Source organism: Prinia subflava, chromosome 5 (assembly GCF_021018805.1).
Source record: "Prinia subflava isolate CZ2003 ecotype Zambia chromosome 5, Cam_Psub_1.2, whole genome shotgun sequence".
Lineage (NCBI taxonomy): Eukaryota > Metazoa > Chordata > Aves > Passeriformes > Cisticolidae > Prinia > Prinia subflava.
In genome coordinates this window covers 48,552,941-48,566,217 of record NC_086251.1, presented here as the reverse complement: position 1 = coordinate 48,566,217, position 13,277 = coordinate 48,552,941, and the positions used below count along the sequence as shown (strand labels likewise).

Below are 13,277 nucleotides of genomic sequence, written 5' to 3'. Positions count from 1 at the left end.
TAACTTTCAACTCCCAGGTAGAATAAGTGAAATTTAGTTCATTTTACAGACACTAAACAGAATTAAGAAAGTTTCCTTTCCAGAATGGTTACTTATTAGTATAAGATCTAATCTATCTCTGCTGTCTAGCACTGCGTAAAGAATGTTACTTGATAAAATTTCAATTCTCTAAAAGAAGTTACTGCTTTTTTTCCTCCCTGACAAAATAACAGGTAAAGAGACTTTGAATTTTAAAATATTTTTTCACTTGGAAACCAATCCTGTGTGTTTTATTTATTAAAGTTCCAGACTTTTTCAATTCTATGTGTGAATATTGAAGGCCTTCCAGCTCTGAGCAAAGTTGACACTGAGCTGAAATTTGCTTACAAAAGCCATTTAGCATCCTTTCTCAAACCACTGCACAGTAATTACTCAATTTGCTAATACTTATCAGAATTTTTAAATACACCAAATACTACCAATGGTTAATTGAGATAATTTCAAGAAGCTATAAATGAAGTCATCATTTACAAAAAACGGCTGGGTTTATGATTCAGCAATTTTACTATAAAAGAGAAAGAAAAATCTAAAAGTGGAAAAGAGACAACTGCCAACAGCCAGTTACTAAGAACACATCTGTACATTCCAAATTCATTATTGAGTATGCATGAATTCAGCAATTTTAAAAGGCGTTTTTAGGTTAACATTTTAGAGAAATATTTTGCATTTGAGATCAGTCAGGCAAATTGCACTCACCCTATTCCTCGAGCTACATGTTCCAGTTGCCGACACATGCAAGTTCTAACTTCATATTCCACATCCTGGCACAGTGATTTTACCAATGGAAGAACCTCTCTTTTCATACTAAAAATGTGAACATTTTTTTATTAATATATGGAACAAAAATATATAAAACCTATTGAGTAGTACTAAACTTTACTCACATATTACTTGTTTATCCCATACACTACTAATTTATCACACACAGTCCATGATTTTTCTGATATCAGCAATTAGAAAAGAATATTGTACAATGGATGCAAATATGTGCTACAAAGACACAGGAAAAGCAATTTTTACTGTCACAATCATTTGCTCCTATTTCATCTACTATTTCTTATAAGCTACAAAAATAGTAGGTAGGCTACTGTAGTAGAATGCTGTCCTCATTTAATAACCATCTTCAGTACAATTTCTGAACAGCCACCAAAAGAATAAAAAGATTATATAAATGGAAATGCAAATCCCAATTAAATGTCTGTAATACCTCATCTTTGATATGCAGGTATCACCCAAGACATAATTAGGAAGAAAGGAGAAAAAGAATTTAAGATTAAAAGCTTGAATATTGCAATGCCTTCAGGAAAGTAGACCAAGTATTCATGTAAATCAATGGCACATAAAAAATAAAAATTTTGATTCCTATTTCAGTAAAAACACACATTACAGTGTGGCAGAATCAGCCATTGTGTTTCATTTCACTGCCCAAGGTTCTGTCATAAGTATTCATAAATATCTCTATAAAAATCCTTATGTTATTGCAAAATTCAAGATAAATAATATATAGACACTGACAAGCAAATTTTCAAGCCAGCTTGTACAGCCTCCATTCATTCCAGTGAAAATTAACTTACTTCTTACAGAAAAAATTAGCCTGAAGTTTCAAAAATTGTACAGTCTTGGAAGTTTTTAGAACACACTAAATTAGAGGCTACATTAAAAAAAAGGACTTTTTCACTTGGAACACTGGAACAGAGGGTAGGAAAACTAATATTTCATGACAAGAACAGGATATAAATAACCTGGGAGTAACATCAAATACAAAATTTTTAATTACAATATAAATTTTATGAGGAAAAACTGTGCCAAGCTGTAGAAGAAAATGAAGATAGAAAGTGAAGATATGATTATATATTGCCTACTCCTGAGGTTAGATATGTCTTCTGGGCCTGTACCAAGAGCCCTTCTGAAAGGGAATGAGAGTGCGGGCTGAGTTTTACTCAGCCTGCCACTTTCTATTCCTGAGGACTCAGCTCTCTTTTCAGGCCTCTGAACTGCACTCAGAGCTCTCTACCAGAAGAACAAGATGCCCCAGAAAATTCTAAGTTATCTTCTTAAGATGTAGTGGCTGTTCAGAAAAGGTGTTAAGATCTTTTTACTGAAATGAGGGGATTCCTTTCTCTGAACAGCAAGGAATCATGCTGAAGAGACACCACAAAAGATGTGATTATAATGGCCACTAATTAACACTACTTTATTTTCACGTAAGATTCCAAGTAATCCATAAAGTCACTTATTTCCATGAGAATGTAACATCAAATAGATAAATGCAACTGCTATTCTGACAGAGTACTAGCAATTTGGAATATAAAGACTTGGTAACATTCTCAAAAAATACTACTATACCAGTTCATCAATTTTTGAATGTCCAACAAGTGTAGTCTAAACATCAAATGAAGATTTATACAGTTTCCTTTTGGGTGCTTCTAGTTCTTTTTTATTGAAGAAAAAAAAACATAATCTAAGGAAATTTACTCCTAAATGTCTCATCATATTGTCCTGTTGTTCTTCTTTTCTGTTATTCTGAATTCTTACATTTTGAGGCAGATCAAAATTATTAGAGTGGACTTCCTCACCTAGAGAGTTTCTGGGCATTTAGTGGCCCATGGTGGATTTCTATTGTAATTCAAAGTTATGCTCTGCTGGATTTCCCAGACAGAAAACAAACAAACAAAAATTTGGTGAAGTGGTCCTACCATCACAAGCCTGGGTAAACTGAGCAAGGAATGTCACCACACCACCACACCAACTGCTCTGGCAGATGAGTGACTCAGATTCACTTCCATCATTGCACCCTCTTCTCTCCAGACTCACAGACACCGAATCTAAGAGCTGGATAATATCAGGGAACAGCAGTAGTTCCTGATATAGCTATATTTTAATCAGGGATAGAAAAAAACAGAGCTATATGCTAAGTTTGGGTACATAATAAAAAGTTAGGAATGGAATTCCTCTCTATGACAAGTAACTCAAAGGAGATGAAGTTGTGTTTGGTGCCTGTAAGTAAGAAATCCACTGTGTGGCTTATTTTCTAGTAAGAAAAACAGTATGGAAGAATGGCATGAAAATGGTATCCATTCAAATGTGTGAAAGAACATATAAACTCAAGTTATAAAATGATGAACATCAGCAAGTCTGGACAGGCTAGTTAAATAACAAAAGGGATCTGTGAGAAAGAAAAAAAAAAGCATTTCATTTTTGCAATAAAGTCTACTTTTCTTGTAGTAGTTTTTGTCCACTAACAAAGAAATACTAGTGGAACACTGTAGAATGAAAATATATTGAAAGTCTACTTACACATGAGCTTCAAATTTGTTAGCTACTTTTCCCATGATTTTACAACTAACTAAGCGGGACTGAAGTGTTTGAGAAAGTTGTGCTTTGGAAACAAGTGGATTCAGGATCTACACGAAAAAAAAGAAGAAGTATGAGCAGAAAAATTGTGAGCATTAAATAGAGTATTCCTCTTCTTAAAAGAAATCTAGAAAAAACTTCTCCCAAATGTCATTAACCTTTTCACTGAATTAATCAGTACTAACAATAATGGTGCCTAGGCACATTAATAGTCAATTTTGTTTAAATGACATCTTTGAAATTACATTGCAATTAGATTTTGGAGGTGACTAGAATAATTCTTCTGTTTCCTCCAACCTAATTTTTTACCTTTTAGAAGATGTTTTTTAAACAGTTCTGGGGTTTACTCTCATTTTAATGAGAATTTTTATACTACACAAACAATCTTGTATTTAAACCTCCATATTGTTTTAAATTATACACACAGTCAGTATGTCTGTTGCAAAGCTTTTAATCTTAATAAAATATGAATACCTAAAAGTGAATAAATTAGCAGACTAAAGGGAACTGGCATTATAACTTATGGACACATTTTCTTTTTCTATCTTGAGCTACACAGTGAAAAATTAAGAGTGTTTGCATTGCATTAGAGTTTTTGGTACATCAAGAACTACTGAAATACACTAAGGAATGCATCTCCAGCATTCAGTTCCATTTAGCAGGGATTGGAATTTTAGTGCAATAGTAACAAAATGTAGTTTTTTCATGAAGACATAGAGTGAGATACTATCCTGTAAACCAAAATAGGATGCAGGAAAACACGTTACTGAGACTATAAAGAGCAGTGGAAGTGTTACAGTAGAGTGTAAATGTTAACTTTATTTGCTGAACAACACTATTTCTTCTAAGGCAACCTTCCTGTCTCATCTTTTGGCCCATTCATCTCTTACACATCCATTGTTCCACAACCATTACCATTTTCACAGGTATAGAACTGCCGCAAATCTGACTGAGGTGAATAAAACTTGCAGGGAAATACAGTCTTATAATAATTAATACTTTTTTTTGTTAGCATGAGAGATTAGTTTTACCTCATGTCTGACAGTTTCCTTTGGTAACGCTTCTATTACAGCAAGAAGAGTTTCTAACCATGCACTGCTGACACCTGTTTAAAAGAAATGAGTTATATGTGAAGTCTTATATTGCACATACAACAACTAAACCAAAGCACACATCAGTTTTACAAAATTTGCTCCAACTTTTTACACACATCTTCAAGGAGCTATGTATCTGAAAGCCACTATATTAACATTCAAGACTTCAGAGTAAGAAGTAGGATAGATAAGAAGCAAAGTCTGACCCCATTTCTTTACTCTTTCTAATTCCTATGCAAAACTATTAACTAGTCTGATTGCTTTGTAAAGCTAATTTCCCTCATTTAGAAGCACTGAAACTTTCTAGTCACACAACAGGCCTTTTTTTTCCTTTGTATTCTAAAACTAGTGTTAAACAAATTAAGAAAAAATAATCAACACAGAAGAAATGTCAACCATCCTCCCTCCATTTTCTCAGCCCCTAAACGATGGTACTTCAAGGAGAAGCCCAGACTCAGAAACAACTTTGGGATTTAATCCTTCAGACAAAGTGAGAGGGATTTTTGCTTCAATCAGAAATACATTTAAATACCAGTATGAAATTGGTCATCATGCCAAAATCCTTTCATTCATGCAAGTCTAGATACAAAGTCACAGTGATTGCACTCAGTGTTGACACAGTGTTTTAAGGTCACTGGGGAAACAAAACATGCAGAGGTCATCAGCGTAGCTGTGCAGCCCTGACCTGCATCTCTGTGTTCCAGGTTCTGGAGAATGATGTGTAGGAAGGAGTGGGAGTACGTATGAATGGACACCGACTCCTCTTGCAGAACAGTCAGAAAAGAAACAGCAGCTGTTAACTGCATTTCCACTCCTGCAACATGCAGAACCTCCTGTATAATTACAAATTTTAACAATTTAGAGAGTGAGGCAGAAATGTACTGAAAGTCCATCCAAATTTTTACATTCACTTTTAGAATTAATATGAAACAACCTGGGCAAACTACAAAATTTGCTGTAAAATTGTTTTCTCTTAACAGCAACTTATTGCAGACATTAAATTTTCTTGATATATCATGATATATCATGAATCTTCCAAGAAAGAAGAAGTTACTTACAGTATTTTTTGTGACTTTAAGTTTCATCAATACAATGTGTGGATTTTTCTATTTTACAAAATGAGGGGTAGAAACAGACCAGCCAACAATTGCACTTCTGCTGTTTATGCACATGAATTAAAAAGAAGTACTTCATTCATTCATTCATTCCTTCAGTAAGAGATACTAAAACAGAAGGCAATTTAAATTTCATCCCTTGACTAACATGGAATGCAAACAAAAAGTATGTATATATAGTCTTAAGAATAAAACAAGATACACTAGAATATTTACCTAGCTAACTAAACTTTTAGCACTTCTGAGCTCTGACACGTAAGAATATCATTAATTAGGTTGTCTTTAAAATCATCCACTCAAAAGTTAAACAAAGTTAACATGTTGTAATGAAATGAAATATTACCATTTTTTAATTTAAAACCAGGCATATTAAATTTTAAATTTCAGATTTACGCACAGACCTTGCAGGATGCCATCTTTGACATAGCACTGATTGTAAGCATTAGTAATTGTAAATATCTATCAACTCAGTTAATATTCCACTTGTTTACTTTTCTAAGTGTGTCTTTCTATTCCATGAGAAAATAAAATTCATTATTCTACTACTAAAGCATTACACTCATTTTACAAGTGATTCCAAATTCAGTAGTAGTCTAAAGCCCACATTTCCTACTTAGCACTTTATATATGTGGTTTTGTTTCTTTTCTAAAGTGCTTGATATGAACAGTGTTTTCTCAGATCACTCGCCAAAATTCAAAAACAAGCTGGACTTTTAATTAAAAATAAGAAAAAGCCTGGATCAGATTTTAAAAAAATATTTCTTTTGCACTTATGTGCATGGTTGCTTATGGATTGGACTCTTCACTCAGTTACAAACTGGCTGCACGGCCGGGTCCTGAGTGCTGGTGAATGGAATTACATCCAGTTGGCAGCCAGTCACAAGTGGGGATCCCCAGGGCTCAGTCCTGTTTAATATCTTAATTAATACCAAGGCCCAGGCCAATGTTCTGAGGTTCAACAAAGGCAAGCACTGGTCCCACACCAGGGTCACACAAACCCCATGCAGTGCTACAGGCTGGGGACAGAGTGGCTGCAGAGGGCTCTCCTCACTGAAAGGGCAGCCAGGCTTTGGAGGCTGCCAAGGACGTGGTGGAACCACCATGCCTGGACGTGTTCAAAAGGCATGTGGATATGGAACCCAGGGACATGGTGAAAATGGTGGTGATGGGTAAACAACTGGGCTCGATAATCTTAGGGCTTTTCCAAATTTAACGATTCTATGACTCTAAACATTGCATATCAGAGGAATTTTGCTGAGAAAATAGTTTGTAGAGAACATCTGAGAAATTACTATTTGACTTGGTAAAAATCAAAAAGTTTTCATTCGACAAATGTCAAACCATTTGTACATGCAATTGTACAATTATTAGCTTCTCTTATTTCAAGGAGAACCATAACTTATCTCTGAAGACCTGTCTCAGTTTACAACCATGTTTCTTTCTAAAGGGATTCTCTGTGCCCTTCCTCCCACAAATGAAAAAAAGAAACAGCACTGTGCTGTTTTCTAACAAAATATTTGCATTCAATACCCATGGAAACCATCTTCTTCTTACATCCACAGACTCTGTCCCTGTTCCACCATTGCTCTTACAGCCACAGCCAACAAAGAATAAGGACACCCACCAAGTTTTGAGTATTTTTGGTATCAGAATACCTGTCCATACTGTTCTGCAAGCCTGGCTCGTGTTCAAACAAACATCACTAAGAGAACCAAGAGCACTATCTACACACTGTAGATGCTAACACAGCAGTGCAGACCAGAAGATTATGGAGCACTGCCAGGTTAACAGTTGGACTGGATGAACTTAAAGGTCTTTTCCAACCTAAATAATTCTGTGATTCTATGAATTCAGTTTTCCGTACATATTTACTTTGTACGCAATACAAACAGGGTTACTTACCAACAAACAAAGTTTCCAAATAGTCTCCTCCACTGATCCACATAACTCTGGATAGTCATGTGTGAGAACACATTCTCTGGATGTGCCTCCTCATGGACCTCGGGAGACATTGAAATATAAATTTCTAGACTGCTTACACACCTGCCTGCACTGATGTGATGAAAAGAACTGTACAGTTCTGCATTTGGAAATGTATGGGTCTCCTCTTTCCATTTTCATACTTTTTATTTTCATTTAAATTTACTTTCATTGATTTTTATTTAAATTTAAATTTACCTAATATAAATTTATTTATTCAGAAAGTAATGTATTTTCACAAATTTTCACTCCAGACTACAAAAGTTTTCCCTATCTTATTCAGACAAGCATATTTAGTGGAATTTAAGGGTATTAGCATGTTCCTAACTATTCTAATGTCTACAAGTTAAACTCAGGCATCAAATTAGAAAGCCTGGTTTATTCCATTAATTGAAAAAAAGAAAATTCACCTCTAATTTAAATGCACCTTTTGTCCTGCAACAACAGAATTCTCTTGAAAGAATGCTGCAAGCAGAGACAGAGTCAAATCATTTTAATACTTGCATTGGTATGATAGAAATTTTTATTTAAGACTAAAAGACAAAGAAATAATGGCGATTACAGAAGCTCAAGGATACAATGAGAATGGACACTAAAATTAATGTTAGGTATAAGGAAGAATGAAAATCACCCTTTTCTTAAACTGTAAAATCAGCTATGGAAAAGAAAAGCTTTCAAGAGGAGGCTGATATATTAGGAAAATAAGTACCTATGCAAATGAGTTTGGAACTAATCAGACAACACTGAATAAAGCTTGCTGTATACACAACAACAAGAATAAGCATAGTTCACTGCAATCACAGCATTTGGAAAAATGTTTATTAGTCATTCAGATAGACACCTGCAATCTCCTCCATCACTTTCGGTTGCAGAGCCCAAAGATGGAAAGCAGGAAAAATACTATTAACATCATTTGAAAAGAGCCATTTTGTGCACAAAGAGAAATGCCTGTAAGAATGTCTAAGCTTTCCCTACATCTGCATTTCAATGACTTCCAAGGTTCATGAGGAGGTGCATGCAGAAATCCAGAGTGGGGTTCTCTATGCAGAAGAACACATATGAGGATGCAACTTCATTTTAATGGCAGAATTTAAAAAAAATTCTTAATCTCATTCCTGCATTAACATCTAAATTATATACTGTATGTTTGTTTAAATAGCATAACCAAAATACTGACAATTAATTCAATAACGACTGACGTATGTCACATTTATTGATGTACTGATTTTACTCATCTCATACCTAAAACACTTAGGTTAAACATAGTGTCTTTGATACAATTTTAAGTTAATTAGATTTCACAGAATGATAAGCAATTTGCATACATCCATTTCTATATTTCTAGAAGTAACCAGGTTTATCAATTTTTCCCACATTAAATACAAATTTGCAATGTATTCAGACTGAATATTCGTTGCATTTATTTCTTTCTTCATCTGCTTTACTCTCAGCTCTAATAAAAACATTAATTTTGCTTTGGGTGTCTGCAAGTATGCTAAATAAGTGCACTGGTTTCCTTGTGCAGATATATGGTGACAATATTTTCATATAAACAGCCCTCTGAAACTGCTACACAATTCATCTTTCATGTGCCAATTTGATTTCACACATGTAACTACTTCCAACCTAAGGAAGCAGAACATAGTGCAGTAATTTAAATTAGTTTATTTTCCTGCAATGGCAGATTACATTTGCAAGACTCTAAGCACAGTTGAGTTCAGTTATGTCTCTACAGACTATAAAAGTTTCCATTTAATGGTCAGGATGATTCCTCCAATAAAAACAAGGTTAAGAAAAAAATAGGTCAAGTTAATGATGTCAGAAACTGTTTTGCAGTTAAAAGTGCAGTACACATGGCTACAACATCACTATACTTCTATTACAGAGAAATAATATTAGATACCAGAACACCATTCAAGAACTGGCTTTATAATTGCATTGCCACAGAAAGGAACTTAATTCATATACATTCCATAAAGTTTCAGTTTATAAAGCTTAAACTTGAAAGGAATGCTTAGATTTAGACTGACCTCATTATATTTTACTTTTTTACCTCTGTCTGGAGCCCATTAACTTAGGTTTCATTTATTTTATCATCTAGGAAGGCATCCAGTTTGAGTTTAAATGACACTGTAAGATGAAAACCACACTACTTTTCTCTGTAATTTGCTCAAAGATTGATTGCATTTATTATTAAAGTTGTCTGCTTCATTTCAAATGTTTCTATCTTCAATTCCTAAAGCTTCTTTTTTCATATACTGTTTTCAGTTGAATGTCTTTAGCATTATACAGGAAGATACTTTTACAAAGTTACTAAGTACAGCCTGATCAAAGATCACACTGAGATCCAATTCCCACTGTACAAATATGTTCCAGGCTCTAGGCCCTATTCATGCAAATGATCATACTTTCAAATATTTTCTTCATCCCTATATAAAAAAAAACTAGAATCAAAAACTGTATTCCCATACTAGACTTTTTATTTGAAGACAGGCCAAGACCAGCACTTCTCTATAGCCTGAAAAATAAGGGTAGAAAATCCCCAGGGTTTCCTATTACTCCTTAATTTCAGGAAGAATTCTGCTCTCAAAGTAGAAAACCAGAGGCAAAAATGGATTCAGTATGGTAAGCATAAAAAAACCAAACCAACTATTCTTGAAGCCAGTAGGCTGGTTTAGAAAGACTGCACTACATATTTCAGAAAAATGTGGTTCTAACTGCAGATATTTGGTGCACGTTGAAGGGTTGCCAATTACTTTGCAAGTCATTCTTCTCAAAGCACTTTTGCACTCATACATATTGAAGTAAAATGCCTATTGACGTGCATCTTATAGTGCAAAATGCAACCAGAAGCACTTTAATGTTTTCTACACAATCTGTCAGTGTATACCAGTCCTTAACCCTGAGGAGAGCTGTTTCTTGACCATTTGCTGAATCTAGTCAGACAAAAGCTGCAACAGTTCCTCTTACGAAGGAGAAGTCTCCTGAGAGCAAGGATGCTTCACGAGATAACATGAAGTTGTGAGGTGATCTCTGACAGTCATAGAGTGCTTGAGGCTGGAAGGGTCTTCTGGAGGGCATTTTGTCCAACCCCCCTGCTCAAGCAGGGCCAGTTACAGCTAAAACATGCCCAGCCTGCTTTTGAATACCTCCAAGGAGGAAGACAGTAACATCTCTAAGCAACTTGTGCCACTGCTCAGTCACTCTCACAGTGAAAAAGTGATTTCTGCTGTTCAGAAGAAACCTCCTGTGTTTCTGTTTGTGCTCACTGCAGTTGACTTCAGTTCTGTGTGTCACTGGGTACCACTGTAAAGAGCCTGTTTCTGTCTTTGCTTTGTCAGGTACTTGTATACATTGATAAGGCCCTCTCCAACCCTCTTCTTCTGCAGGGATCCTAGGGGTCTTCAACGTTATTAAGTTTTGCATTTGCATTTGTGATTTAATTTGTTCTTATTTGGCCAAGGCTGCTCCTTAAACCACACCTTAAATGAACTTGTACACTTCTTCTGGGCAAGGGTTCATATCTGGGACAGAGTGGAAATACACAAACAGGTATCCTCTCCACAATCACAGAATCATAGAATGGTTTGGGTTGGAAGGGACCTTTAAAAGTCAGCTAGTCCATCCCCACAGCAATGAGCAGGGACACCTTCCACTAGAGCAGGTTGCTTAGAATCCCATCCAGTCTGACCTTGAACATTTCTAGGGATGGGGCACTCATAACTTCTCTGGGAAATCTGTTCCAGTGTTTTACCAACCTCATGTTAAAAATATTCTTCCTTGTATCTTGTCTGAATCCCTCCTTCTTTAGTTTAACCCCATTGCTCCTTGTCATATCTCAAAAGGTGCTGCCAAAAAGTTTGTCCTCATCCTTTTATAAGCTCTCTTTTAAGAACTGAAGAGTCAAAATAAGGTGTACCCAGAGCCTTCACTTCCCCAGGTTAAACAACCCAAATACTCTTTATGAAAACATATCTCTATATAAAATTACTGTATAACATTACATGGTCAGCATGCATCTATCATAACTAGCAGTGACTTACTAAAAATGTGGAGGGCAGAACAAGAAATTGCACAGACAGCTGAAAGCAAACTATACTGCTCTGCACAGCACCATGAAGATCTTAATGTTTGGGTGAAAGGAGATTGAGACTATCAGAATCAACCATTATGACTGGATAGTCCTCAAAAAGAATTCTCAAAAAGCTGTCAAAACATTGGTAAATCTTTAGAACATTCAGGTAATATTAATTCTGCCTCTTTTTTTTCCTCTGTTGTAACAATTTTTGAAAAACTGTAATGCCTGTAATACTTTGTAAGTTCAGTGAATTAATGCAGAAGACCTACAGGACATACACCTCCTAAAGACTGATATTTTGCAATAAAAGTGGGATTTTTGCTTTCTTTGTTAAAATACTTAAACTGTAGAAAAAGATACATTCAAACCTCGATACACAAAACTTACTCTGATTTTTGGTAAAACCCGACGAAGTGTTTCTGCAGGATTCTGTCGCATAAGGACTGGGAGATTTGCCACCACACTTGTTCCTTGGATATCCTGACCAGAACTTATAAAAACATAAAATACAATACATTACTCACTCTGGTGATTACAACCTTATGGCTTTCATTAAAAAACAAAACAAAACCAAGAAGAATAAATCTACACTACTCAGGTTTTTCATGCAAGCAAAGAGAGCCTTTTTTTTAATATATAATATGTGATAGAAGATAACTTTTGAAAATATTAACCTATCAAGCTATATCATTTCCTAAATGAAATGTTTTAATTTTTAGTGTAGCTTTGCATAAAAATGTGAAACTTTTGAAAGATTTTTTTCAAACCAGATGATCAAGGCAGTGCTTTCGTGGAATCTTTTGCCTTACAGCAATACAAGGGATAAACCATAGGAAGGGGGCAAATAGAAGATATACATGAAAACAACATGCAACGTACAACATTTTAGCAGAAATCTACCATTATTTCCTTTTTGTAGAGAAAGCAGTCGGATGTATAGTCATATGCACACAAACATGATTCAAAATGGAAGTAAAAACTTGGTTAAATTAGAGACTTTGTACCTTTCTCCTCATTCTCTCTCTCTCTATGGTATCCCACAATTGAAAAAGGAAATGAAAAAAAGCAAGAACAAGGGAAGGACATGACAGGCAGCAATGAAAGAAAGTATGAGGTGAAAAGAAAAATTATTCAAGTGGATCAACTCCTAGAATAAATTCAGAAAGCAAGAGGGTCTGGATGCCAAAATTAAAACTAAACATCAACAGATCCTTTTCCTTTGGCAAGGCATGCATATCTTTGTGTTATCCAGTAGTAATGCAAAAAGCCAAGGTAACTTGGAGAAGCTATTTAATTCAAATTTTATTCGTTTTGTATCAAGATGGAAGAAACCTTAACTGGTAAAAAAATGCAAACAAAATGCCACCTTTATCCATCAAAATGTAAAGAAAATGGAAGCATTTCCCTTTAAACCAGAAATTCTTAGTATCTGGCTTACTGCCAATTAAGAATGTGAAGCAGGAGGCATTTCAACACCTACACAGTCTGTAATTTTCCAACTGCAGAAGATTTTTCCTCTATTTCTACCGAATAAGCTGCATCATAGATTTTCTTTAAATATTGAAGACTTCAGAATTATAGTGAATAATTGCTAAATGCTCAGATCTACACATTTTG

The 13,277-nt window shown here is 35.0% G+C and overlaps 1 protein-coding gene across 4 annotated transcripts in view; it reads right to left on the bottom strand.

Annotated features, from left to right (window-relative positions):
* PPP4R4 (protein phosphatase 4 regulatory subunit 4) overlaps positions 1 to 13,277 on the bottom strand; it is a 60,293-nt gene that overhangs the window by 25,150 nt on the left and 21,866 nt on the right. For 2 of the 4 annotated variants that reach the window (XM_063399278.1, XM_063399279.1), the window contains exons 3-7: positions 12,048 to 12,150; positions 5,173 to 5,320; positions 4,425 to 4,498; positions 3,337 to 3,443; positions 736 to 843 (exon numbers count right to left, since the gene is read on the bottom strand). In XM_063399278.1, coding sequence (XP_063255348.1) covers positions 736 to 843; positions 3,337 to 3,443; positions 4,425 to 4,498; positions 5,173 to 5,320; positions 12,048 to 12,150 — 540 coding nt within the window. Of the gene's footprint in view, positions 1 to 735; positions 844 to 3,336; positions 3,444 to 4,424; positions 4,499 to 5,172; positions 5,321 to 7,504; positions 7,603 to 12,047; positions 12,151 to 13,277 lie in introns of those variants that run through there. The other 2 variants (XM_063399280.1, XR_010080584.1) reach the window with 2 other exon arrangements.